This window comes from Nomascus leucogenys, chromosome 2 (assembly GCF_006542625.1).
Source record: "Nomascus leucogenys isolate Asia chromosome 2, Asia_NLE_v1, whole genome shotgun sequence".
Classification (NCBI taxonomy): domain Eukaryota; kingdom Metazoa; phylum Chordata; class Mammalia; order Primates; family Hylobatidae; genus Nomascus; species Nomascus leucogenys.
In genome coordinates, this window is record NC_044382.1 from 154,685,065 (window position 1) to 154,712,460 (window position 27,396).

Here is a 27,396-nt window from a genome sequence, read left to right on the forward strand (position 1 = left end):
CCCTGTGGGCGGAGCCCCTGGGCAGAGTTGAGGTTGGGCCAGAGCCATCTGCAGCCCTTGAGACCGGCTCCCCTTCCTTCATCCCCAGCTCCCCCCATGGCCTCCGTGGCTCCCCCATGGCCAGGCTGCCGGCATCCTGGGGCCTGGCTGACCTCCTGCACCCACCCCAGCCCTGGCCATACAGAAGCCGCCTCCTGAACCTGGCCCTGACTTCAGCCTCCACCCCAGGAAAGTCACCTGGGCCTTGAGGTCCCGAAACCGCAGGCAGAGCTGGCACTCACTGACTCCCTTGTACTTCCATTTATTGAGCACCAACTGTGTGCTAGCCCTGTGATGGACAGGGGGATGCATCGTGAGCAAAACACACCCTGATGCGGCCTCCAGAGCAGCCGCCGAGGAGGAGACAGCAGTCGCAGGGGCCACGCAGTGGGCCGGAGACACAGGCCGGTGCAGAGGAAGCCGGGTGCAGAGGCCTGGGGTGGGGCCGGCCCAGCTGACTTTGGGAGCAGCGAAGGGGCCAAGGGGCAGGCAGGACCGGGCACGTGGACAGGGCGGAGGCTGGTGCCTAGCAGGCTGGACACGGAGCAGGTCTGCGCACAGTGTGGGGGACCCCACCTGCGTGGCCCCTGACTCCCGCTGGCTAGGTGGAGGACGGCTCAGGGGCAGACGGAGGGAGATCCAGGAAAGGGCTTGGCTGAAGTGGGCACTGTGTCCCCATTCACAGATGGGAAACTGAGGCCAGGAGAGATCAGGTAGCCACCCCACCCCCATGCTGGGGAGGGGCCGAGTGGGCACGGAGCCCACAGGCCTGCCTCCCAGGGAAGGGCCCAGGCCCACCCATCCAGCCTTTCCGGGCCCAGGCCCCAGGGTCCCATGGGCTCCCTGGGCCCCTCCTCGGCCCCATGCCAGCTGAGGGTGAGCGGACAGTGGATGCCGCATGAGGAGGGCAGCCGGAGCCCTGGGTCTCCAGCCGTCCCAGTGGTTGGGGGGCGGGGGCTGGGCCTGGCTGCCTGCCGTGCTGCCCGCTGGCCTCACCACCTTCCGGGAGAGGCTATCTGTGGCCAGGGCAGCCTATCTCGGCCGCAGGCGCTAATCAAGCTGGCTTCCTCCTCCACCCTCCCACCCAGCTTCCTGCCCCGGCCATCCCCCACCACCAGCCCCCACCCGGGCCCCGCCGTTGCCCTACGGGCCCCTCCCAGACATCTCGGGGGCAGGCCCACCAGTGTCACCTGGGTGAGCCCCTGGAGCCCTGGCTGCTGCCCAGAAGCTTCCCTCCTTGCCCCTCCTCGGCCTGCCACATGGCCGGGGACACAGCCAGCCCTCCCCATGAGCTGGTGGCCTCCTCAGGAAGACAGCCACAAGGCGCTTTTGGGAGGACCCTTGGGACAGTGGGCAGGCGTTGGGCAGGCCACAAGCATGTCGCTGGCAGCTGCTGCCCCAGCTGCCCTTGTTCCCACCACTACGCCCGTGTCACCACCAGCGTGGGCACCGTGACTGTCACTAGCACAGGAACAGCACTACTAGAGAGTGCTGCTGCTGTCCTGGCCGCTGTCACCTTGCTGGTGCTGTTGCTGTCTGGGTCATGCTGTCACCTTGCTAGGACTGTTGCTGCCAGCAGTGCTGTTGCTGTTACTGGCACGAACCCTCCCGCTGGCACAACGGCAGACCCGGCTTCCAGGTGTCACCTCTCTCACCGCAGACCTGGGGCCTGTTGTGCCCTGTTCTGGGCTCAGGGTCCTCATCTGTGAGACAGGGACAGGACAGTACAGGCTGCCTGGGGCTGCTGGGGCAGGGCAGGGCCCACAGTTTCTCTTTCCCAGCATGTCTGCGTGGTCAGCTCGGATCTTGGCCACCCTGGGCTGAGGCAGGTCCTGGGCACAGTGCTGGGTCCCTAGACGGCACCTCGGTGTCCTCACCTGACCGACAGGTACAGCGGGCCCTCCCTGTGGGGGTGCAGCCTCGGCTGGGGACATGTCAGGGTCTCTAAGGCTGGCCCCTCCCCACACTGGCCTGACTTCTCCACCTCCTCCTGCCCAGGAGGGAAACAGACACCACTGCTGGTGATGGAGATAGCGGTCATGGATGCAGAGCCCTCCCGCCGGTGCAGGTGATGATGGAGGTAGCGGGCGTGGGTGCGGGGCCCTCCGGCTGGTGCTAGTGATGGAGGTAGCGGGTGTGGATGCGGGGGCCCTCCTGCCAGTGCTGGTGATGATGGAGGTAGCGGGCGTGGGTGCGGGGCCCTCCCACCAGTGCTGGTGATGATGGAGGTAGCGGGCGTGGGTGCGGGGCCCTCCCGCCAGTGCTGGTGATGATGGAGGTAGCGGGCGTGGGTGCGGGGCCCTCCGGCTGGTGCTAGTGATGGAGGTAGCGGGTGTGGGTGCAGAGCCCTCCCGCAGTGCTGGTGATGATGGAGGTAGCAGGTGTGGATGCGGGGGCCCTCCCGCCAGTGCTGGTGATGATGGAGGTAGTGGGCATGGCTGCAGGGCCCTCCCGCTGGTGTCGGTGATGATGGAGGTAGCAGATGTGGATGCAGGGCCCTCCTGCCAGTGCTGGTGATGATGGAGGTAGCGGGCGTGGGTGCGGGGCCCTCCCGCCAGTGCTGGTGATGATGGAGGTAGCGGGCGTGGCTGCAGGGCCCTCCCGCCAGTGCTGGTGATGATGGAGGTAGCGGGCGTGGCTGCAGGGCCCTCCTGCCACTGCTGTTTGCCGTGGGATCAACCCCAGCCCGGGAGGGGACTCCTGGGCTGATGAGCAAACTGAGGCCCAGTGAGTTCACGTGGCTCCTGCGAGGTGGAGACCAGGCCGGTGAGCCCTGACCCCCTGACCCTAGCCCTGCAAGTGCCCCAACCCACGGTTTAACCTCCCAGCAGCTCCTCCACCCCCGACGCGGCTCCACCCGCCCCCCTATTTATTTATTTATTTATTTATTTATTTATTTATTTATTTATCTCTCCTCCTTCTCTGCGTGTAACTTTTTATTTCCTCACTGCTCTTTTCCATTACAGCGGCCGTGGACGCAGCTGATAAGATCGGTCCCCGGAGATGGGACAAAGGGGCCGCCATCGGCTCGAGGGCTGGTCATATCCTGCCCGAAAGGGCCGAGCAGGGCCTGAGATGCAGCAAGATGCTATCTCGGGGTTTATTGTGTCTCGTGAGGGTGCCTCCCACCCCGGCCTCCCGCCCTCTCCCGCCCTGCCCACGGGCCCGGGCGCCGGGCACTCAGGACCCACCTCTGCCCCATAGGCCCGATGCCTCTGTGTGTGCCCCTCCACGTCTCCCAACCCCGTCCCTGTGCCCTGTGGGCCGCTTTGGGCCATGGACAGGGGCTTTGGCCCCAGGTTCCCATCTGGATCCACCCTGGAGTCACTGTAGGTCTTGGACTTGTCCCCAGCCTCCCAGAGCCCCACTGTCCCTTCCCAGCCAGTGCTGCTGGAGGCAGTGGCCTTGGTGACCCCCTCCCAGCCGAGGGTCCCCACCTCGCAGGTCAGAACCACCCGGTCCTGGCTGCCCCAGCGCCACCAGCTGCTGCCTCCCTTGACTCAGCAGTTGGCTCCTGGGAATTTATCCCAGAAAAATCATCCCGGCATGGGCGGGCTCAGGACAGCATGTCAAAGATGACAAGCCTTTTATTTTTTTAAATTTTTGCTGTCCTGCCACGTTTCTTCAAGAGAAGGAGGATGGTTCTAAGGGCAGCGGAGGCCACGTGGATGCCCGTTTGTGGGTCTCTGCACACACGGTGGCCGGACGGCAGATCCAGGATTGCCCTCAGGGCGCTCGCCACCCCCACCCGCCTTTAGCTGTCGTTCCCCCAACCCCACCAGCCGTGAAGGCCTCGTGGGGCTGGAAGGCTGAGTGCGGTCTCTTCGGCAGGTGGGAGGCAGCAAGGGCGCTGCTCCGTGGGGCAGGGAGGGTGGATGAGCACGGCGCCCCGGGACAGGAACCCAACCCCCACTGTAGCACGGTGCTTGATTCAGGGGCTAGTGGGGACCCCCGTGGTTCCTGAGCTGCGGCACAGGGGAGGGAGCTGTGTCTGGGGGGCCCACGGTTCCTGAATGGAGGGATCTGTGTCTGGGGAGGGGCCGGCCTGTTCTGCCTGCAGGGCTCCTCCTGCTTCCTGGTCTTCCCCACCCTCTGCCTGGCCTGCATCTGACTCACAGCCAGCTGCCTCTCTGTGGGGCCAGGTCCTCTCTGTGGGGCCCGGTCCTCTCTGTGGGGCCAGGTCCTCTCTGTAGGGCCAGGTCCTCTCTGACCTCAGTCTTCTCATCTGTGTTGGGGTGATTGGTGCCATGACAGCACTCTCTGTGGCTTCCCATAAAACCACACGTGGCTTTTAGAAGAGGAGACACATTCACAGTTCACGGAAGGACCTTCTGCCTCCGGGACTCACATGGGGCTGGGCTCCCCCCGAGGCACAGGCCCCGTACCCCAGTTAGAGCCTCGGGCTGCCAGGCAGACCTTGGGCTCCCGAGCCCTCCGTCTCCCCCTGGGTAGCACCTCCTCTGTGGAGGGGACGAGCCTGAAGGGTTAGTGAGGGCTCAGGGCAGCAGCCTTTTCTGGTAGGGACTTTTCCATTCTTAGGGGGTGGCAGTGTCCTGACACTCTCGGTGGGCACCAGCGTCCTCACCAGCACCTGCCTGGGTGTCCACGGCTGCCCTCAGTGGGGGTGGGTGCCTGCCAGGCTGGGTAGATGGTCTCGCCCAAGGCTGGGGCAGCACCCTGGGCCCTCACTCACCCTCTCCTATTCATGAAGCACAGACAGAGCCCCCAGGGGGCAAACGAACAGGCTGAGCAGGGGCCTGGTAGGAAGAAAGGGCCCTCAGCGGCATCCAGACCCTGGAAAAACGGGGCAGAGGCCAGGGCGCCCAGGCCGATAGGACACAGATAAGGTGAAGAAAATGTGTCCTGTGCAAACAGCTTATCTGACATCCTGTTTTCAGCCACCAATAGGACGAGGGAAGGCTGGGGAGGGCCAGGGACCCCGACCCCCGTTCTCAGGCCTCAGGGTCCCCGAAGCCCAGACTACTAGGGCCTGGAGGCAAATCGGCTCCCTCTCCCCACTTCCCAGGTAGGAAGACCAAGGCCCAGGACCCAGGGTGTTTAGCCTTCTAGAAGCCTAGAGAGGCCGCCAGTCTCCCAGCTTGGAGGTGACATGAGGCTGTGGCTCTCAGACTCCTCAGCCCTGGGGAGGCGCCGCAGAGTGGCAGAGACACCGCCCAGGGTGCATGGAGAAAGAGCCCCTCACTGGGCCCCGTGCACAGACCCCTTAAGGGTACATGGAGGGACACGGCCCCCCTGTGCACCATGGGCCTGTGCCTGCCAGTCCAGCTGCCCCAGACAGGGCCAAGGTGGTGGTGTCTGAGACCACAGCCCCCCAGAGAGCACCATGGAAGGGGTTCAGACAGGCAAGACCTGGCTCTGAGCTGCCCTCGAGGCCTCTGAAAGGGCAGTTCTGGGCCTGAGCACTGCCCCACTGCCCCTATGGGGCCAGAGCCTTGCCCCTTCCCTTAAGACACCCCCTCCCCAGGACAGGCCACTGGGCCTGCAGGTGCAAGGGCCCCCAGGTTCCTGCAGGAAATCTGGGCCCCACCCTGCCCTCCTTGCTATTCCCAGGCGGTCCCAGCTCTGCCATTAGCTGGGGCCAGGGTTCAGCCCGATAAAGATGGGCTGTTGTTCTGTGTCAAAAAATCAATAATTGCAGCGATGTTCCAGGCGATAGGAAGAGCAGTTCACAGGCACCAGCTGGCGGGTGGGCGGGGCGGGGCTGGGGGCTGCGGCACCTGGGGCCGGCCCTTCCTGCCGCTCCCTCGCCCAGCGGCTGACGCAGCTGCTCCGCAAGCCAAGCCAGGGCCCCTGCGCCTGCTGCTCCTTACTGCCCGTTTGTAGAAGGGCAGCCCAGAGCCAGCTAGGGCCTCGGTGAGGAGGCCATTCCCTCCTCAGGGTCCTCTGGCTGGGTCTTCTCCCAGGCCGTGGTGCCCTCCTCCTCCAAACACAGGCACTCAGGTCCATGGTGTCCCAGTGCCTTGGAGAAACAGCCGTCAACAGCCGGCCCTGAGGGGCTGACGGTTTAGCAGGAAGACAGAGTTAATGAAATCAAGACCTCTGCCCCTTGGTGCCCCCAGGAGGTGGTGTGCACTCTGGGGACCTGGGAGGCAGGGAGGAGGTGGGAGTGGCCGGCATCGCCCTCCGCACGGATGGCTTCCTGGGGTCCTGGCACGGTGCCATGTGGGCTGGCCATGAGGCAGCACCGTGCCTGGCACCTACCATTCCCTGGAGCCAGCACCCCCTGCCGTCAGCTCCCAGGAACGCAGCCCATGCCACCTGTCTACTGACCCCACCCAGGCCCCCTGCAATGTGGGTCCTGAGCACATCTTGGCAAGGAGACCACTGTGCTGGGTGGGCGGGTGCTCGGAGGGTGGGCACGCGGGGCGCGAGGCCCACCTCTAGCAGAGAGAGAGGCTCGGCACATGCAGCTGCTGCCAGGGCCCCCATGGGGCTTTCCAACCGCACCCCCTGCACCCCCGCACCCCCATAGCCATCCACAGTGGTGCAGGGTCTGAGGGAAACATCTCAGGAAGGCAGGTTCTGGGGTTCGAAGCCCTTTGTTAACCTCTGGTCTGGGGTGAGAAGAAAACCCCTGTCCAGGAGGCCTGGGGCTCTGGGCCAACCCCACCCTGGGCTCTCCACTGGCCTCCAGGGTGCTCTGAGGTTTGTGGCCCAGCAGAGGCCAGGCACCATGGCCAGGAGGCCAACAGGGGCCATGCCAGGCAGAAGGCAGAGGAGACCAGGGCAGGGGGTGGGGAGACCAGGGGCAGGGGGTGGGGAGACCAGGGGCAGGGAGACCAGGGCAGGGGGTGGGGAGACCAGGGGCAGGGGGCAGGGAGACCAGGGTAGGGGGCGGGGAGGCCAGACAAGGGGGTGGGAAGACCAGGGAAGGGGTGGGGGGGCACCAGGGCAAGGGTACCAGGGCAGGGGGCAGGAAGGGCAGGGGTGGGGCACCAGGAGCAGGGGGAGCAGGGTGGAGGAGCTGGAAGCCTCCCAGAAGGTGATGGGCCTGGGGTCTTCCAGGGCAGGCCCCTCCTTTGCTGCCCCTCAGTGAAATGGACTCAGGTCTTGTGCTGGGGCTTGACTGCAATGCTGGGCGCACAATAACACAGAATAATCCAGAAAGGACTGAATGGGGGTGGGCGGGCAGGGCAGGCTGTGCATTTAGTGTGCGTCCGCAGGGTGGTGGCCGTCACTGGGTGTGCACGGGGCACAGCTCTGAGGAGCAGAGCCATTTCCCTGTCGTGGCCAGAGGGCCCAGACATATGTGACATCTGGCTTTTCAACAGCAAAGCTGATCCAGTTCTCTACCCATCCTGGGCGTGCAGCTCCCAGGCTCCTCTGCTGCCTCTCCCAGACCCAGCCCTCCTGCAAGGACCTGGACCCTCTGAGGGGTGTCGGGGGGACCCAGGGGGAGGCAGGGTGGGAACCCTCATCAGGCCCCCAAAACCCGGGCTAATCTGCAGAGCCCTCGAGTGGCTTTGCCTCCAACCTCTGGGGCATCCATGGCTCCCATCACCCACGTCTCATCCGCCTGCGGCTCCGTCTCTGCGTCTCATCTCGCGGCTCCGTCTCCTTCTCTCTAGCGCATGTCACGTTGTTCCTTCTATCTCGGCTGTCCCGAGTGCCACAGCTGGGGCCACCGCCACGAGTGAGGGCTGCGGTCCTGCTGGCCTTTCCAGGTGGCCTTCTGCCCGCTCTGCTCGGCAGCCCCTGTCTGTGAACAGGGAAGGGGCTTCACAGAGGGCCCGCTACCCAATGGGTGGGATTCACTGCAGGTGGGGGTATGGCCTGGGCTGCAGTCATGGGTTTGCGATCAGAGGACCTGGGCTCAATTCTCCCATGCCACTTGCTGGCTGTGTAACCTCCGACGTGGCCCCCGGCTTCTCAGGCCTTGCTTTTCACAGGCGAGAACAGGAGAAACGGTCCCAATCCCCCGAGCTCTTGGCCTCGCCCCCTCAGCACTGTGTCCCAGCCTCCAGAGCTCAGAGATGGGGAGCTGAGGTCTGCGCAGAGGTGCCATGGCCATCAGTGACCCAGCCAGGGCTGGAGTCAAGCCTGGGCCTCTTTGTGTTTCTTGACTTGGCATTCAGGTGTGGCTTGATCCAGGGAACACACTGACTGATGGTGCCCCATGGCTCTGGTCTCCTGGTCCTAGACCTGGGCTGCCTGGGCTTGTCAGCCTTCTCCATGCCCTGGCAGGTTGGCTGGACGGGGTATGGCTCAGAGGACGGTGCTCAGCCTTCTCCATGCCCTGGCAGGTTGGCTGGACAGGGTATGGCTCAGAGGATGGTGCTCAGCCTTCTCCATGCCCTGGCAGGTTGGCTGGATGGGGTATGGCTCAGAGAATGATGCTCAGCCACTGTCCATAGCCTGGGTTGGGTCTTGTGGATTCTACAGGCCTGGGAACACCAGCCCCCATGGGAGATGCCATCCAGCTCCGGCAGATGTGGGCCTTGGGGAGAAGTGGCAGCCCTGAGGGGCCCGCATGGCTGTGGGAAAGGCCCCCTGCAGAGAGCCAGCTGCCCACAGTGTACCCTGACCTCACCCGTGCACCCAGGCATTCAGATGCTTACAAGGGACCCTTGTGAGGCCCCTCTGCAGATGGGCCCAGCCCCACAGCCCTCCTGGGAGGACACCCTTCCCCAGCCCGTCCTGGGCTCCACTCGGCGGCCTCCAGCAGCCACTCCCTCCTCTGGGCCTTGGTTGCCCCATCTGTAAACAGGAACCTAAAAAGGGGACCACAGGAAGGGGCCCAGTGGGCCGAGAATGTGTCAAGAAGTTGCTGGTGGGCCGGGCACAGCGGCTCACACCTGTAATCCCAGTACTTTGGGAGGCTGAGGTGGGCAGATCATTTGAGGTCAGGAGTTCAAGACAGGCCTGGCCAACATGGCGAAACCCCTTCTTTACTAAAAATACAAAAATTAGCCAGGTGTGGTGGCACGCACCTGTACTCCCAGCTACTCGGGAGGCTGAGATGGGAGAATCGCTTGAACCCGGCAGACAGAGGCTGCAGTGAGCTGAGATTACACTGCTGTACTCCAGGCTGGGTGACAGTGCAAGATTCTGTCTCAAAAAAGAAAAAAAAAAAAAGAAAAGAAAAGAAGTTGTTGGACCCCCAGCCTTGTCCCCCATCCATTTCTCACCAGGCCCGGGTTTGTTCCCAGCCAGATCTTGGGAGGACCACATGTGAAGGAGGCCATGACATCCACACAGGACCACCCTTTCTACTGGCCAAGAGGCTTCTGTGGCCGCAGAGCAGGCCACAGAGTCCAACCACAGGCCGTGGGCTCCACGTGGGCTCCCCGGCCTCTCCTTGGCACAGGCCCATCCCGACGCTCGCTCTGAACCTCTCCCAGATGTGGCCTTCGGTGCCTGCCATGGGCCCTGGTTGGTGAATCCTGGGAACCAGGCTCTGCCTCCCGTAGGTGGCTGCAGCACACAGAGTCAGGGCCGGCTGCTGAGGCTGCAGAGGGGACACAGACCTTGCGTGGAGGTCACAGGGCGGGGGAGGAGCTGCGCTTAGCCTCCCCTCCCCTTCTGTCGCCTCTCTCTGTCCTGGGGCCTCAGCTGCCACCCAGATTACGGGCTTTTCCACCCAGGAGGGTCTGACTTTGGAGCTGGTGACCTTGGGCAGGTCACCTGACGCCATTAAATGGGCTGGGGGCCCCACGGGGTTTGCCTGCGCGGGAACCGAGCACGTATGACCAGCAAGCGAATCTGCACACGGCGGGTTGTGGTGGACAGAGGGGCCGGCTTGCCCCGCCCCACGCAGCTGACCCCTGGCCACCCTGGTCTGCCTCCCATGTGACCTTGGGGAGCCGCTGGCCCCTCTCGCCTCGGTTTCTGTGTCTGTACAGGATGTGTTGGAAGCTGGTGTTCTCAGGGCCCACATGGTCTGTGCACCAGCCTCACTGCCAGCCAGCTGACCCACAGAGACTTCCAGAACCCCATCAGCCTGGGGTTTTTTTCTTCCCTCCCCCTCACTCCTTTTTCTTTCCTTTTTTGTGACTTTTATCAAAAGCAAACAGCATGAGCCCTGAGACAGGGCCGCTCCCAACAAAGCCGGGCCCAGCTGGCCTATGGGAACCACAGGGCGGGGCCGGGCGGAGCGATGGGGCCGATTAGATAAGTAGGTGCTGGGGTGACCCCACGGTGGGCACCAACCACAGAGCCCACCATCTGGGGTGGCTGGACTTTGCGCTCCAGAGGCTACCAGCCATTAGGCACACACGGAGGCTGGCCCCTGGAAGGTGGGAAGGCCAGCTGTGTGCAGGAGAGGCCCCAGTTCCCGGACGTCCGCAGACCCACAGGGTGACGACTTCACCTGCCTCCTCACGTCAGAGCTGTGAGCCAGCCTGCCGGGGCCATGGCTCAGGTGGAGAAACAGGCCTGGGGAGGCAGGTGGCTGAGCAGACTGGGTTCAGGAGGCAGAAGACCCTGGGTGTAGCCTTGGATCCTCTGTCAGAGAGCAGCTTCAGGGTCTGGTCTCGGGAGCAACTGCCCTCCCTGCTGTGTGACCCCCAGCTGCTTGCTGGAGTCTCTGGGCTTGTGGGATGGAAGCAGACGCTTCTCCACAGGCTTCCTGCCACAAGCGTGTCAGGAGGGGGCCATGGTTCCTATGCTGGGCACTGTTGGCCACGTTGTTGAGGGAGGCCACAGGGGCCTCTAGGGCCTCGGGGACAGAGCCAGAGCCCAGGGGTGAAGGCCGAGTCCCAGGGGGCAGCCCTGGGCTGGGCCCCAAGCCTTAGGATGCCCACCTGGTGCAGCTTCTCAGCCCATCTGGGCAGCTAGGAGAGACAGAACAGTGCTGGCTGAACCGGCAGACACACCCCCTAACCTCATGGCACGAGCCCGAGGGAACGTCATGCTGGCACCCCCTTCTCCATATAGGTAAACTGAGGCTCAGAGCACACACAACCGCTGGCAAGCTGGGCAGAGGCAGGACTTGGCCCCAGGCCTGTGGATTCCAAACCCCAGCTCTCCCTCCCCAGGCACCCCCAAAAGGCCCTGGACCCTGGCCAGACCCACTGGGCTCCCCTCAGCCAAGTTCCCCACTCTGTGGAGTTGGCTCAGCCAGCAGCGCCGAGCTCTGCCTGGTCCTCGGTCCCCCACTGCTTCCCTCCCCACGGGGTGTCATCGGAGGGTTGTAAGACCCATGTGGACCTTTCAATCATATAAATATGCAATGGCTGGAACTTCTCATTTGGTTCCTCGCAGATGCTTGGGGGTGAAATTGAATCCCAGCACAGCGTGTTTGTTCTGGAAATGGCGTGTGCAGTCTTGTTTGCCTGAATAAATTAGTCCTTGTCCCAGTGCTGTGCCTGTAGTGGCGGCCCCATGCCCCCGGCTGAGTTCACCCATGCGGCCTGGGGCCCGCCCCTCCTCAGGAGACCCGTCTAGAGATGGGGAAACTGAGGCCAGAGCAGGAAGAGTCAGCCACAGGGCCACCAGCCGCTCCCTCCTACCTCAGCTCAGCAGAGCCCTGGGGCTCTGGTTCAAACCCACCCACCCGCTGCCTACCCTTGGGCCAGCTGCGTAACCTCTAGGATCGGTCTCCCCCACGTACGCTGGGAAGAGTAACTTCAGCGCAGCTGGAAAGAATCCTCACAAGTCCTGCTGGGCCTGGCTGAGGCTCGGTCCATGGGGCAGGTACTCAGTTCGGTCCGTGGGGCAGGTACTGAGTTGGGTCCGTGGGGCGGGCACTCTTTGTTGGGTCCGTGGGTTTTTGGGAGCCACAGCTAGTGTCCCCATTCTTCAGCTGCAGAGACAACCTAGCTGGAGCTGGCAACTCTGCTGGGCTCACCCCAGTTGTTCTGGAGCTGGGGAAGAGGAATCAGAAAGACCAGTCACAGGAGGCTGGCAGGGAAGGACACCACCTCCTGGAAGCCCACCCTGACTGGCCCGCCCTCAGAGCTGTCGGTGCTAGTGGGGGTGTCTGGCCACTGCCTGTGTTTTCTGGCCCCAAGACCAAGGCTGTGGCTTGCCTGTTGCTGTCCCACGTGCCCCACAGGGTTTTGTGGCGGGACAAGCGCTGAGCTCACGGTGGGTTCTGGTCCCACCTCCAGCCAGAGCTCCCAGTGTGGCTTGGGCACTCCTCAGCCTCGCTGGGCCCCAGGCTTCCTGGTGGTGGGGTTGGGTGCTGAGCATCTCCATGGGTGCCACTGTCTGGATCCCCCAGCCATTTCAGAGGCCATTTAAAAAAACAACTGCCTGTGTCTTCCTGCCCCTTCCCACCCAGCTCCGCATCCCCTGGCCCTAGGCTCCAGGCCTCACCCTCACTCACGGACACTTCCATCCATTCTCAGCCTTGAGTCAAGTCCTCAGGAGGCACCCCATCTGCCAGGAGTAGGCGGCCTCACCCACCCCCACTTTCCAATGCGATTTTACTTCCGATTGGGAGAGGGTCTCTGCAGGAACAGGGGGCTGCAAATAGGTCACGTGAGCAGATGAGCGTTGAGAACCACCATGGCCTCCGTGTTCGGTTGCACAGGTCGAATGCTGCACAAGGGCACCTGGGGTGAGCTGGGGCTAAGATCAGCCATTCTCCCCTTAGCAATCCAGGAACCTTCGTGGCCCTGCATCCACCCCCAAGAGGCACCTTTCCCGTGCACAGCCCCTTGGAGACGCAACCTGAACCCTGGTCCAGGGAGATGGGTTGTCATGGTGACCATTGCCCTGGTCCCCAGCCCTACAACCCCTCCAATCCCTGGACTCCTTGGACGCCCCGCGCCCAGCCCCCGGCCATCCCTGAGTGGTGGGTTCTGCCCCTGGGCAAGTGGAACGGCTACCTTTATCAGAGCCAGCCCTCTCTGGCAGTGCGTGATACCCAGAAGGGGCGGCCGCCACGGGAAATGCCAGCCACGCTCTTATCTGGGAGGCTTGGCCGGCTGGTCCTGGAGCTCCGATTAGGGAGCAGGACCGTTTGCCTGTGGGTGCATCGTGGGCCGGGTAGGGTGGGCACCAGTTCTGCCCTCCCACTTCCCCATGAGGGCAGGGGGCAAGTGAGAGCCCAGGGCTGCCAGGACAGGGACCTCGGCACCCTTGAGGTGTGACGCGCGGCAGGTGTGGATGCTGCAGGCCCAAGCTCTTCCTACCCCTGGAAAGGTGGGCACCAGCCCCAGGTGTCTCAGGAACAGCAGGGGCTCTGGTCAGGAATGTTCCAGAACCTGAGGGGAAGGCATGCCACCCCTTCCCTCTCTGAAAGGAAGTCACAGCCATTCATGGGTACAGACGTGCCCTACGGGGCTTCTCAGACAAGGGTCCTCTTCGCCCCCCACCCCACCCTGCCCCGCCAGGCCCCAGCAGGAGAACAGAGGCCTGCATGCAGGGCCCACCCCACGAATCTCCAAGCGTTTCTGACGGTCCGGATGGGATTCCACACGCTTCCCTGTGGCCCCAGCCCTGACTCGGGGGTGACACACAGGCTCACTTGATGGTGGCACTCAGGACCCGCCGGAGGCCGGACAGACAGAGGGACAGATGAGCACACACCGGGAGCTCCCCTTTGGGGAGTCTCTTCTCTCCCATGCCCACCCCCAAGGCCTGGCCAGGTGGGGGCCAGAGTCACAGGTACAGCCAGGACATGAGGGGCCGGGCCCCCCCACCACTGTCACGCAGGGGTGCCCCTGGAGCCAGGCCTCTGGGTTTGGACCCCAGTGCCCCACTGCTAGCCGCATAGCCTCCAGGGCCTCGATGTCTTCGTCTGTGCGGGGGGATGACCGTCACAGGAATGGGTGTTCCTGGTCCCCCATGGGGCTGCGTGGTGCTGGCTGGCCTGTGTGACTGTGATGCTGGGACCCAGCTCACACTGGTCACCCTCTTGGTGCCAAGCCCTTTGTGGGGGCAGGGGAGGAGAGTGACCCGGTGGTCAGAGCCCTGGGCCGGGACCCAGGCATTCTGGGTGGGCTGGCAGCCCTGAAGCTGAGACGGCAGAACCGCTCCTGCTGCCCCCAGCCCCCTCTTCCCCTCCTGGGGGCTGATAAAGGGGCACGGGCCTCCTCGGCCTCTCGGTCCTGGTTTGCTGCCATCTTATCTGCCCTGGGGAAGACAAAGACCCAGTTAAAACGTTTTAGTACGGCCTCCCGGCGTATTTACATGTTATCTCTGCCATTAGGCAAGCAGCTATCTGATCATCAGGTCCATTAAGGCCACAGCCTGCCCAATCGGGGCTCCAGGAAGTGGGGCCGCCACAGCACTGCGGCCAGGGGACCAGGCCAGGCCACGTGAGGCCTCCATGGGCCCAGGCAGCCCTGGCCACAGGAGAGGTAGAGGTGGCCCGGCCTTCCTGGGCAGAGGGTGTGTGGCCTGGGAGGAGCCACGTCCCTGTTGTCCACCGAGGAGGCTGAGGCTCCAGGAGGCAGGTGAGGGCCAGGTGTGTGTGTGTCCTGGGCTGGGTGCTAAGTTAGCATGACCTGGGGCTTCAGGCAGCAGAGTGTGTCCTCGCACAGCCTGGAGGCACAGCCTGGAGGCTCCGAGTCCCAAGTCCAAGTATCAGCAGCACCAGGCTCCTTCCAGAGTCTCCCTCCTGCCACTCACAGCTTCTGGGGGCTTCAGGCGACTCTCATGGCTGCCTCCCATCTCCATCTCCATCTTCTCATGGTCTTTTCTCTCCTTTTCTGTGTCTCTTAGAAAGATACTTGTCAATGGTTTTAGGGCCCACCTGATAATCCCATTGATCTCAAGAGCCTTCATCTAATTACATTTGCAAAGACCCTTTTTCCAAATATGAGCATGTTCATAGACTGCAGGCTGATGTATCTTTTGGGGGCCACCAGTCAGCCATGACATAAACTCATGCCGGCGTTGCACTGTGCGGCCAGGCTCTGTGGGCCTGTCCAACCCGCATCCCTTGCTCTGGAGAACAACCATCGCAGGGCTCACAGCTCGCTCAAACCCAGCCACAGGCACCCTCCTGGCTGCGTCCCTACACCCAACAGTGCCCTAGAGAGCTTGCTGCAGGGCTGCCCGGGCCCCCAGGACCCAGCACCTGCCCGGCCCCTGCCACTCAGCCCAGGCCCCAGGACCCAGCACCTGCCCGGCCCCTGCCACTCAGCCCAGGCCCCCAGGACCCAGCACCTGCCCGGCCCCTGCCACTCAGCCCAGGACCCCAGGACCCAGCACCTGCCCGGCCCCTGCCACTCAGCCCAGGCCCCCAGGACCCAGCACCTGCCCGGCCCCTGCCACTCAGCCCAGGCCCCCAGGACTACCACCCTCCACTGCCCCTTGGGCGGACCCTGGCGGGAGGGGGGCTGGACAGGCCCCAGACTGGGCATGCCTCATGCCTGCGATGTCTCTCTGCAGACGAGCTGGAGCCGGTGGTGCAGGATGGGCAGAGGCGCATACGGGCCCGACTCAGCCTCGCCACGGGCCTGTCCTGGGGCCCGTTCCACGGGAGTGTCCAGACCAGAGCCTCGTCCCCCGGGCAGGCGGAGCCGGTAAGGAGCCCCCATCCCTGCCCCTGCCCGCCCACCCGATGCAGGGCAACACCGACCCAGGGGACAGGCCCAGCTTAGACGCCAGCCCAGGAGCTCTGGCCACTATTGTGTGGAGCCTGTGGGAAGATGTAGGCCTGAGACATTGGGACCTGGAGGGCAGGGAGGGATTCACTGCCTGGGGGCCCAGGGAGGGCTTCCTGTAGGAGGTGATATGGGGCCTTTGGTGCCTCAGGGAGGACTTCCTGGAGGAGGGGTTCTTTAAGCAGGACCTTGACAGATGACTGGGCATTGGAGCACAGGAGAAGAGCATTCAAGTGGAGGGAGGAACAAAGCAATGGCCCAGGCCTTGGGGTACTGGGACAGTGGGGATGCTGCAGCAGAGAGCGAGAGGGTAGTTCTGCGTCTGTCCCCGCGGACCCTTTTGACTACAGGCACGGCCGTCAGGCCCACGGTCTCCATGGCCTCGGCACGTGTGCTCATCTCCTTGGCGACAGCCCCTGCCTGGCAGAGCCTTCCAAGGCAGCCCCTCACCGCTAGACACAAAGGCCTGTGTCGTTTGTCTTGTATGCACTTCTGGGGCCACCTCCGACTTATGACAAGTCAGCACGGTTTCCTCCGAAGAGGGTATAATGGTTTCTTTTAAAACACGTCTCAGCTAAGAAAGGGCACTGGTATATAGAAACTTGTAAGTACGTGTGGGGCTGCGTCATGGGCGGCATAGGGTCTGGGGCCTCCTGGGCCATTCACACAGCCTTTTGCAGCTGAGCAGGCAGACGCGTGTCCCAGGCCACTCAGGGAGTCACTGGGAAGGTGGCCCAGGACAGAGGGCATCCCCCTTTGCCAGGCCCTGGAGTCTCCTGCCTTTATGCCATTTCCTTGCTGTGCATCCCCAGGCAGGCCCCTGCCCACTGTGAGCCTCCATTTCCTCAGCCTTTGGGACCTTGGGTGAGACACAGGGGCGCCTAAAGCTTCCTTTGACATCTGAGCCTGCAGACCCTGAGAGGGGGTGTGGGCAGGGCTGCAAGCTTATCTGAGGAGCAGGGAAGCCCAGGGCACCCCTGCCTGCCCGGGCAGCTGGGCAGCTCACGTGAGATGGTCAGGAGTGGTGGTTGACACGGGGCATGGCTCATGGGCACTGTGGCCAGCAGCCCTGCAGGAGGGGTGGCTGCCTGGCCCCGTGGCCTGGAGCAGGGAGGTGGAAGAATGGCGGTGGAAGCTCAGTGGTGGTCAGTGTTCTCCATGGAAGGAGCCACATTTCAGCTTCACCACAGGAAGCAAGCCATGGTGTTTAGAGGTGGCTCTGTGGGGCGTGAGCTCCCCATCGCTGTACACGTGCAAGCAGCAGTTGATCCTTCTAGGGTGCTGGCATGTGGGATGTTGGCAGGCATTTATGGTTGCCAGGAGGAATGAGTGGATGGGCTAGGAGTTCCATGGCTCTCATCTCTGGACTCTCAAAGTGTCAAGAAAACCCATAGGTAGAGACCAGGGGCAAAGACCGTAGGGGCTGAGACTGGAGGGCTCTGTGAGTTCCAGACACACCACACGCCCATCCTCACTTCCTCCTCCCCGCACCCTATGAGGTGGGTCCTGCCACTCCATTTTACAGATGAGAAAACTGAGGCTCCAAGACGTTAAGTCAATTGCCCAAATACCCAGGATAAAACAGCAGAGGGAGAACTAGAACCCACATCTGCCCAGAGACCCTCGCAGGCTCCTTAATGGTAGGGCTGAAGGGCTGGCACCAGCCCAGGAGTCATCCCCATGGGCTGCCCTTTGCCCTAGCTGCAGTCACCCCTCCCTGTCCGCCTGCCTCCGCATTTAGTCCTGCTCTGGCCTAGGGCACAGCCCATCCTGGGGATACAGGCGTGGGGTTAGAAACCCTCCCAAGTGGGGAGATAACGTCTGGGGGCACAAGGGGAGCGAAGGCCAGAGGAGCCGCTGAGGCTCTGCGGGGAGCCCGGGGAGGAAGGAGCCCCCGCTCCACTCTTCCCTCCTCTGCTTTATCTCCTGCAGAATTAAATCCTTGATTAACCCTTATCTCCCCAGCAAGGCGCTATCTCCGCCTTGGCGCCGAGTGTCCAGACACACCGTACAAGATGATTGATTTCTTCAAGATATGCACGCCTTTCCGATACTTCATTTATTGTCTAAATATTTTTGCGTCTCAGCGGGCCCCTGTCGCTCTTGGCTGACAGGTCCCAGTTCTCTCCCCGACCCCTCCCTGAGGAGGACGTTGCCTCCTGCCAGGATCGCCCCAGCTGCTGCCGGTTTTTTTCTCTCTTTGTAGAAGGAGAAGCGGGAGGGGTGCAGATGTGATGCTGTGACCCTCCCCGCTGGCCTCCACCGGTCTGGGGCTTGCTCACAGGCTGGGGTGAACAGGGACAGGGTGGCTTCCCCCTCGGTCCCCCACCTCTGGACATGGGGGGTGGGCATGCACGGAGGAAAACGAGTGCACAAGTCCCCCCTGAGTCAGGAGTGTGGACTCTGGCACCGACTTTGCTGTGTGACCTGGGGCAGGTCGTTTCCCCGATGCAGGAACAGCTCCCACCCCTGCCACACCAGGGGTTGGAGGAAAGGGGCCTGAGGGGCCCAGCCAGCTTCAGAATTTATAGTCAGATACAGAAGAAACGCTCATGGTGGATGGGTAGGTGGACAGATGGATGGGTGGATGGGTGGATGGATGGATGGATGGATGGATGGATGGATGGGGATGGGGATGGATGGATGGATGGATGGATGGATGGATGGGGATGGATGGATGGATGGATGGATGGATGGATGGATGGATGATGGATGGATGGATGGATGGATGGATGGATGGATGGAGGATGGACGGACGTATGCATGGATGTGTGGCTGGAGGGCTGGGTGGATAAGTGGGTGGATGGACAGATGAGTAGATGAGTGGGTGGGTAGGTGAATGGATGGATGGATAGATGGATGGATGGCTGGATGATGGGTGGATGGGTGGATGCATGGGTAGATGGATGGGTGGATGGTTGGGTGAGTAGATGGGTAGATGGACAGATGTGTAGGTAGATGGATGGACGGCTGGGTGGATGGATAGATGGATGACTGGATAGATGGATGGATGGATGGATGGATGGATGGATGGATGGATGGATGAGTGGGTGAGTGGGTGAAGGAGGGGTGGATAGACTAATGGATGGATAGATGGATAGGTGGATAGATAAATGAGTGGGTGAATGGGTGGCTAGGTGGATGGATGGGTGGGTAGATAGATGGTGGATAAGTGGATGGATGGGAGGATAACCAGGTGGATGGATGGATAGATATATGGGTGGATGGATGAGTGAGTGGGTGGATAGATGGATGGATGAATGAATGGGTGGGTGGCTGAGAGGGTGGATGGATGGATGGATGGATGGATGGATGGATGGATGAGTGGGTGAGTGGGTAAAGGAGGGGTGGATAGATGAATGAGTGGATAGATGAATGGATTGATAGATGGATAGGTGGATGGATAAATGAGTGGGTGAGGCCAGGCGCAGTGGCTCACGCCTGTAATCCCAGCACTTTGGGAGGCCGAGGCGGGCGGATCATGAGGTCAGGAGATCGAGCCCATCCTGGCTAACATGGTGAAACCCTGTCTCTACTAAAAATACAAAAAATTAGCCGGGTGTGGTGGTGGGCGCCTGTAGTCCCAGCTACTCGGGAGGCTGAGGCAGGAGAATGGTGTGAACCTGGGAGGCGGAGCTTGCAGTGAGCCGAGATGGCACCACTGCACTCCAACCTGGGCACAGAGCGAGACTCTTGTCTCAAAAAAAAAAAAAAAAATGAGTGGGTGAATGGGTAGAGAGGTGGATGGGGGGTGGGTGGGTAGATGGATGGTGGATAAGTGGATGGATGGGAGGATAACCAAGTGGATGGATGGATAGATGTATGGGTGGATGGATGAGTGGGTGGGTGGATAGATGGAGGGATGAATGAATGGGTAGGTGGCTGAGAGGGTGGGTAGGTGGATGGATGGATGGATGATGGGTGGATGGGTGGATGCATGGGTAGATGGATGGTAGGTGGATGGGTGGGTAGATGGGTAGATGGACAGATGTATAGGTAGATGGACTGACGGCTGGGTGGATGGATAGATGGATGATTGGATGGATGGATGGATGGATGGATGGATGGATGGATGGTGGGTAGATGGATAGATGGTTGGGTAGATAACTGGTGGATAAGTGGATGGATAGGAGGATAACCAGGTGGATGGATGGATAGATGTATGGGTGGATGGTTGAGTGAGTGGGTGGATAGATGGATGGATGGATGGATGGATGGATGGATGGATGAATGGGTGGGTGGCTGGGAGGGTGGATGGATGGATGGATGGATGGATGATGGGTGGATGGGTGGATGCATGGGTAGATGGATGGGTGGGTGGATGGGTGGGTAGATGGACAGATGTGTAGGTAGATAGATTGATGGCTGGATGGATTGATGGATGGATGGATGGATGGATGGATAAGTGGGTGAGTGGGTGAAGGAGTGGATAGATGGATGAGTGGATAGATGAATGGATGAGTGGATGGATGAATGGATGGACAGATGGATAGGTGGACGGATAACTGAGTGGGTGAATGGGTGGATAGATGGATGGATGGGTGGGTAGATGGATGGTGGATGGATAACCAGGTGGATGGATGGATAGACATATGCGTGGATGGATAAGTGGGTGGGTGGATAGATGAATGAATGAATGAATGGGTGGTTGGCTGGCTGGCTGGCTGGCTGGCTTGATGGATGGATGGGAGGGTGGGTGGGAGAGTGGGTGGATGGATGATTAGGTGGGTGAGTGGATGATGGATGGGTGGATGGATGGGAGGGTGGGTGGCTGGATGGATGGATGGATGGAAGGGTGGGTGGATGGATGGATGATTAGGTGGGTGGGTGGATGATAGATAGGTGGATGAATAGATGGATGGGTGGGTGGATGGATGGATGGATAGGAGGGTGGGTGGGTGGATGGATGATTAGTTGGGTGGGTGGATGATGGACAGGTAGATGAATGGATGGACGGATGGATGGTGGGTGGATGGATGTGTGGATGGGTGGGTAGATGGGTAGATGGACAGATGTGTAGGTAGATGGATTGACGGCTGGGTGGATGGATAGATGGATGAGTGGATGGATGGATGGATGGATGGATGGATAGTGGGTAGATGGACGGATGGGTGGGTAGATAGCTGGTGGATAAGTGGATGGATGGGAGGATAACCAGGTGGATGTATGGATGGATACATATATGGGTGGATGGATGAGTGGGTGGGTGGATAGATGGATGGATGGATGAATGAATGAGTGGGTGGCTGAGAGGGTGGATGGATGGATGGATGGATGATGGGTGAATGAGTGGATGCATGAGTAGATGGATGGGTGGGTGGATGGGTGGGTAGATGGGTAGATGGACAGATGAGTAGGTAGATGGATTGACGGCTGGGTGGATGGATAGATGCATGAGTGGATGGATGGATGCATGGATGGATGGGTGGATGGATGGATGGATGGATGGATGGATGGATGGGTAGGTAGGTGAATGGATGAGTGGGTGAGTGGGTGAAAGAGGGGTGGATAGATGGATGAGTGGATACATGAATAGATGGTGGATGGATGAGTGGATGGATAGATGGATAGGTGGATGGATAAATGAGTGGGTGAATGGGTGGATAGATGGATGGATGGGTGGGTAGATGGATGGTGGATGGATAACCAGTTGGGTGGTGGATGGACAGATGTATGGGTGGATGGTAAGTGGGTGGGTGGATAGATGAATGGATGAATGAATGGGTGGGTGGCTGAAAGGAGGATGGATGGATGGATGGATGGATGGATGGATGGATGGGAGGGTGGGTGGGTGATGGATGATTAGGTGGGTGGATGATGGATAGGTGGATGGATGGATGGGTGGATGGATTATTAGGTGGGTGGGTGGATGGATGGGAGGGTGGGTGGATGGATGGATGATTAGGTGGATGGATGGATGATTAGGTGGGTGGGTGGATGATGGATAGGTGGATGAATAGATGGATGGGTGGATGGGTGGGTGGCTGGCTGGATGGATGGATGGATGGGAGGGGTGGGTGGATGAATGGATGATTAGGTGGCTGAGTAGATGAACAGATGGATGGATGGATGGGAGGGAAGGAGGGAGTGTGGGTGGGTGGATTGGAGGTAGGGAGGGAGTGTGGGTGGATGGATGGATGGGAGGGTGGGTGAATGGATGGATGATCAGGTGGGTGAGTGGATGATGGACAGGTGGATGGCTGGGTGGATGGATGGATGGACGGATGGATGGATGGATGGATATACAGCCTGAGGCCAACCTCAGTGTTCCCTCCCCTCCTCTGTGCTGTTCCCCACCGCCACTCCATGCTGTTTCCCCCGCCTCCATGCTGTTCCCTCCTCCGTGCTGTGAAAACTAAAGGGAAAGTGGCCTGACTCAGCTCCCCAAGCCGAGCCCCTTCCCCTCCTATGAGATCAGGTTCTGCCATGGCGATGACCCCTGACACCAGGCTCTGGGGCTCCCTGCATGGTTTCAGAGGACTGCTCAGACTCTATGGTGCCTCCAGGGGTGCCAGCCCCATCCCCATGTGAGAAAGCCTCAGGCCATCGTGGGTCAGGGACCCCCTGCTAAGGTATCCTGAGCACAAACACCGTGTTCCCTCCACCGTGCTGTTCCCTCCCCTGTGCTATTCCCTCCCCTCTGCTGTTCCCCCAACCCGTGATGTTCCCTCCCTGGTGCTTTCCCTCCCGTGCTTTCCCTCCCCTGTGCTTTTCCCTCCCCCATGCTGTTGCCCCAACCCGTGCTGTTCCCTCTCTCCTGTGCTGTTCCCCCACCCTGTGCTCCCCCGTGCTGTTCCCTCCCCTGTGCTGTTCCCACCCCTGTGCCATTCCCTCCCCGTGCTGTTCCCTCCTCTCTGTTTCCTCCCCCATGCTGTTCCTTGGCCACCTCATATCCACACCCTCCCTTCCTCACCCTCCAGGTCTCGGCCAACATCCTGGCACAGCCACCCCCACTCCCCGTCTCAGCCTGTCCCGTGTCTCTGTCGCTGCCCCTCCAGGCGCCTACCTGCTGTTTCTGGCCGGCTCCACACTCCAGCACCCACGGGAGACGCAGCTCTGTTTGCTGTGTTCCCCACACCTGGCAACAGCTGGTGTGCAAGGCCTGCCTGCCGGATAAGGGAATGAGTGAGTGAGTGACCCAGTGGATGAGGTGGCAGCAGCGAGGGGCGGGGGTCTCAGGGACCTGGCTTGTAATCTTGCAGGCCTCAGGCCCTCACCTGGGAAACGTACTCCTTGCATGGTCGAGGGAGACAGAGGTACTGAGGGACCAGCTGGTGCCTCTGGTAAGGTGACAGGGAGGTGGAGGACTTCTCAGGATGGGCTGGAGAAAAGATGGGCTGGGGCCTCAGCAGCCTCAGCCTCAGCCTCAGCTCCCACCCTCCCATGAACCTGCTGCTGGCCTGCTACCCTGCAGTGGCCTGGGGATGGCCAAGCAGCCCCACGGGGCTTCTGCAGGACCAACCATTTGGCTCCGTGGGCCGGGCCACCCCAGCAGCCCTGCAAGCTGCTTCAGAGCTGCACAGCGAGGTTTGGAAACGGACTCAGATAAAGTTGTCACAGCGGATGCGGCACAGATAGGGTTTCCGATGACTATCGGTGCCACCGCAGAATCGAGACACTGACCTCTTTGTTGGGGGAAACAAGGAGCATTCTCAGGTCCGCCCGGGGAATTTAAAATGGCCGCTGCTGGTGGGGCCGGCCAGGGCCCGGAGGAGGGACAGGGCAACCCCAAGGGACTGCAAGGAGGGTGGGCTCTAGGGTCCTCGGCGGACCCTGGACATACCTCCCTGACCAGGCTGGGTACTGAGCCTGTGGCACCCTGGGAGGAAAGATGGCCGCAGCGCCCACATCTCTGAGAGTCTTGGCAGAAGGGCCTGGTTGGGAAGTTAAAAATAGGCCCCCTCCCAAGGCTGGGCGTAGTGGCTCACGCCTGTAATCCCAGCACTTTGGGAGGCCAAGGCGGGCAGATCACCTGAGGTCAGCAGTTCAAGACCAGCCTGGCCAACATAGTGAAACCCCGTCTCTACTTAAACTACAAAAATTAGCTGGGTGTGGTGGTGCGCACCTGTAATCCCAGCTACTCGGGAGGCTGAGGCAGGAGAATTGCTTGAACCCAGAAGGTGGAAGTTGCAGTGAGCCGAGATCGCACCATTGCACTCCAGGCTGGGGGACAAGAACAAGACTTCATCTCAAAAAACAAAAAAAAAAGGCCCCCTCCCCACTTGCTCCCCACTGCCTACAGGCGGAGCAGGGTCAGGAAGGGCCTGCAGCACCAGAGAAAGGGCTTCTGTTCCAGGCCTGATCAGAGGTGGGGAAAAAAGAGGAGACAGAGAAAAAAATCAACAGGCAGACCCGCGCCCAGCCAGCCCCTCCGCAAGGGAAGCAGAAGCTGAAATTGGCTTCCTGCCCCAGCGTCTCCTGGCCGCGGCCCCAGCAGTGGCTCCCAGGGTAGGCGGGTGGCCCCGGGCTGGCATCAGGGGTCTGGCCACTTGGCACCGGGCAAGACACTGGCTCAGGGCTGGCTGTGGCCACGCCACCTCCAGGCTGGGGACCCTGGTGGCCCCAGGCGAGGCTGTGCTCCCCTCTCCCCTGGGAGGTGTCAGGGTGGCCCCTGCATCCTCAGAAGCCAGGGCAGACTGGCAGGGAGGCCCTCACCCCTTCCCAGCCTGTGGTCACAGAAGTAGGAGCGGCAGGCCCCTCTGAGAGTGTTTGGCAGTGGGGGCTGTGGCAGGATGGCCGGAGCTGCTTATCTTGCACCCCTAGGTCTCCTACCTGTTCCCTCCCGGGTCGGGGGCGGGTGCTGGATGGGAGCCTCGCCCTCCTTCCCCATGCCCTTCCGCACCTGCACACCCAGGGCAGGCGCCCCATCGTGCCCCACAAATGCGGGGTGCACTCGGCAGGGCCAGGCGGGAACATGGCGCCTTCCCTCCACTCGGGACTGCCACAGAAAAATCGGGGGGTTGTGCAGCGTCAGCAAAGTTGCGGCGCGTGTTTTTATCATGCTGCGAACACGCTGCTCCTGGGAGTGATAAGCATTAAACCGACCGGGAGGCTGTCAGTCTCAGTTTGAGGGTTTAGAAATATTGGGACGAATAATTAGATTTCATATCGTTACCGCAGCACCCATCGGAGGATCAAGCAGATTAATTTTTTTCACCCTCCTCTGCTCATTAATATTCATTAGAGGCTCGGGAAGGCCAGGGTGGGGAGGGCCAGGCCCCAGCAGCCTCGCTGAGCGCTGCCCGCCTGGCTTGGGTGCAGCCGGGACACAGTAGCCGCTGGTCACCCACCTTTGTGCCAGGAATGTGCCTGCCCATTGCCCCTGGGGTTTACCCCCCAGCCTGCCCCAGCGGAAGCCCCCATCGGAGCCGGCAGAGCCCCACAGCTGGCGTGCAGCTCCTGAGCCCTGCTATGCGGCCCTGGGAATCACTGGGGTGTCCTTTAAAAGGGGGACACCCACCCGATGCCAGCCTGTGCAAAGCACCTTCTTTGGGGGAGCCACTCACTGCAGTGGACACTCAGCATGTGCTGCCCCAGATGTGCCCTGTGGACGGCATCCCCTGGGGCCTGGAGGCACCCCCTGCCCACTTTGTCCTGCCAGGTCAACCCAAAAGCAACAGCCAGGGCTGGAGCTAATATGCATCCCATGCTGGGAACCTGCCAGGCAGGCAAAAAGCTTCACACAGATCACGGCCTCTCAACATACCGGGAGAAAACTGAGTCACAGCAGATGGGACTGACTCCCCTGAGATGGCCCCAAAGGCTAATGGTGGGCTTGGGGTGGGTCCGGAGTGAGCAGGGGCTCGGCTACCCCTCTGTACCCCCAGCAGCCATGTGGGGAGAGGGCAGAGCCCAATCTGCAGAGGAGAAGCTGAGCCAGGGGTTGGGGTGGCTGCTGGGGATGGCTTCACATTGGGACTGCAGGGTTGCACCCATCCCAGCCAGGGCCAGCCCCCTGGCCAGCTTAGCTCTGCTCACCCGTTCTGTGGCTGAGCCATGTGGTAGCAGGCAGGAGACGTGGAAGCCACCTGCTCTGCTGGCCAGCCTGCCCCAACCTTGCCTGAGTAGTCACTCAACATCCCAGCCCAAAGGCCATATCTTGCTAGATTCCTGAGTGCCCTGCGGATGGGCCAAGAGGCAGGGGTGGCCCAGAGGGGTCCCTGTATACGGGTCTGGTCGTGCCCTGCCCAAGGTCGCAGCAGGGAGGCCGAGCCTGGCTGGGACCCCACTGCCCAGCTCTGTGGCCCACAGAGTCCCACGCGTGCTAGCAAAGTCCAGGAAAGCTCACGGGCTGGCACCCAGTGGGGAGGTATCCCAGACCCACGGGGGACACCCCTGCACTGTCACCAGCCCAGCCCCTTCTACCATGTCAGGGTTGGGCTGACTGCCGTCCTCACCACAGGGCTGCACAAACCTGTCCCGTGCCAACGGCAGCAATTGTAGGTGACACTGGCTTTTCAGGCAAAGGTCATGATGCAGAAAGTTTCTGATTAGAAGGCATCCATTTGTATAGAACAAAAAGTGTGTTTACAGGAAGTGCTGGAGCACGCGTGTGTGCTGTGCCTCTGGATTGGACACCCAGGTGGCTGAGCTTGGGGACCACCAGTGCAGTGAGCAGCACAGGGCTGAGGGTCAGGGCGCTGAGGCTGGGTCAGCCTTGCAGGAGGGACCAAGGCCTGAGGGGCAGTGGCAGTCACCCCTTCCCCCACCACCACTTTCTCCCCTTGAAGTCTGACCAGTGTTGGGCACCACAGAGCAAGGCCATGGACTGCCCGCCCCACCTCGCCCTGTTCCAGCCCCCAGCTGCACTGGGATGGGGCCCCTCGCATTTCCTCTGCCATTCGGCTGGGGGCTGGGGCGCAATGGATGCAGGAAACGAGGCGGCCTCCACGGGCTCCGCCGACAGCCGCCCCGAGGGCCGAGCCCAGAGTGTTTTCCTTCCAGACTTAGCCTGAGCCACCGCCGACAGCATGGCATGGCCCAAGGCTCTGGCAGGAGCTCTGTTCCTCCCTTTCCTGGGTCTCAGTTTCCTCACCCATGAGGTGGAGAGGAGCATACTGCCTGCTTTCCAAGGTGACAGTGAGGCCAGGGGAGCCAGGGCCTATCCAACACAGTGTTGGTGTCTCAGGCCCACAGGAAGGGGCCTGACCAGCCTCAGGGTGGGGACAGACCCTCTGAGCCCAGTGGGTGCTCCCCGGCATCCACCGTGTGCCGGCCCCAGGAGCGAGCGGGAATGCAGGCGGCAGGGAGGGGAGCCATGCTGTCAGGGGACACTGAGGCCCGAAGGTTGCTAGGGAGGTGCCGTATCTTCTGGGCTAATCTCGGCCCCAGCCCCCAGAGGTCATTCTGGAGGCATCTAGGGCCTGTGTGGAAGGAGCCTCTACCAGGTCCAGCCCCTGTGGGAACAGCGGTTTCACACCCAGCACGCCCGGGGCCGGGGTGGGCGGGCAGTGGGGAGAACACAGATACACAGATTCGCAGACCCGGGTGTGAGTTCAGGCTCTGCTGCTCACTGGCTGTGTGACCTGGGGCATGGTGCTCGACCTCTCTGGGCCTCAGTCTCCACAAGAACCCTGTGCCCGACCCTGGAAGGCACTACTCCCTGCCGAGCCTCCCAGCCCCAGCACGGTGTTGGCCCCGCCGGCCAGCTGTGGCACAGATGGCCCATGCCACAGCTCTGCCAGCTGTTGGGCCAATGACTGTCCACGGCCTGGCCTAGCAGCCTAGCCGGGAGGTAGATCCATGAAGCCGGGAGGCAGATCCACGTCACGGATGCCCACATACCGCGGGAACCCCCAGGCAGGCTGCTGATGGACCCCTCCCCACGTGTTCCTGC

General features: G+C 61.5%; 1 protein-coding gene and 1 long non-coding RNA gene across 6 annotated transcripts in view; one reads left to right on the forward strand and one right to left on the reverse strand.

Moving 5' to 3' along the window:
• Nucleotides 1-27,396, forward strand: part of ZFPM1 (zinc finger protein, FOG family member 1) — an 88,735-nt gene that overhangs the window by 52,948 nt on the left and 8,391 nt on the right. For 4 of the 5 annotated variants that reach the window (XM_030820109.1, XM_030820095.1, XM_030820101.1 and 1 more), the window contains one exon: nt 15,346-15,479. The exons of the other annotated variant lie outside the window; for it this stretch is intronic. In XM_030820109.1, the coding sequence (XP_030675969.1) occupies nt 15,346-15,479 (134 nt within the window). The remainder of the gene's footprint in view (nt 1-15,345; nt 15,480-27,396) is intronic. 5 annotated transcript variants of the gene reach the window in all.
• Nucleotides 14,099-27,386, reverse strand: LOC115836942. Its single transcript, XR_004031954.1, has 5 exons — nt 25,975-27,386; nt 24,403-25,217; nt 23,344-23,434; nt 22,567-22,662; nt 14,099-14,668 (listed from the first exon to the last, which is right to left on the reverse strand). It is a non-coding gene; the product is annotated as an uncharacterized LOC115836942 (long non-coding RNA).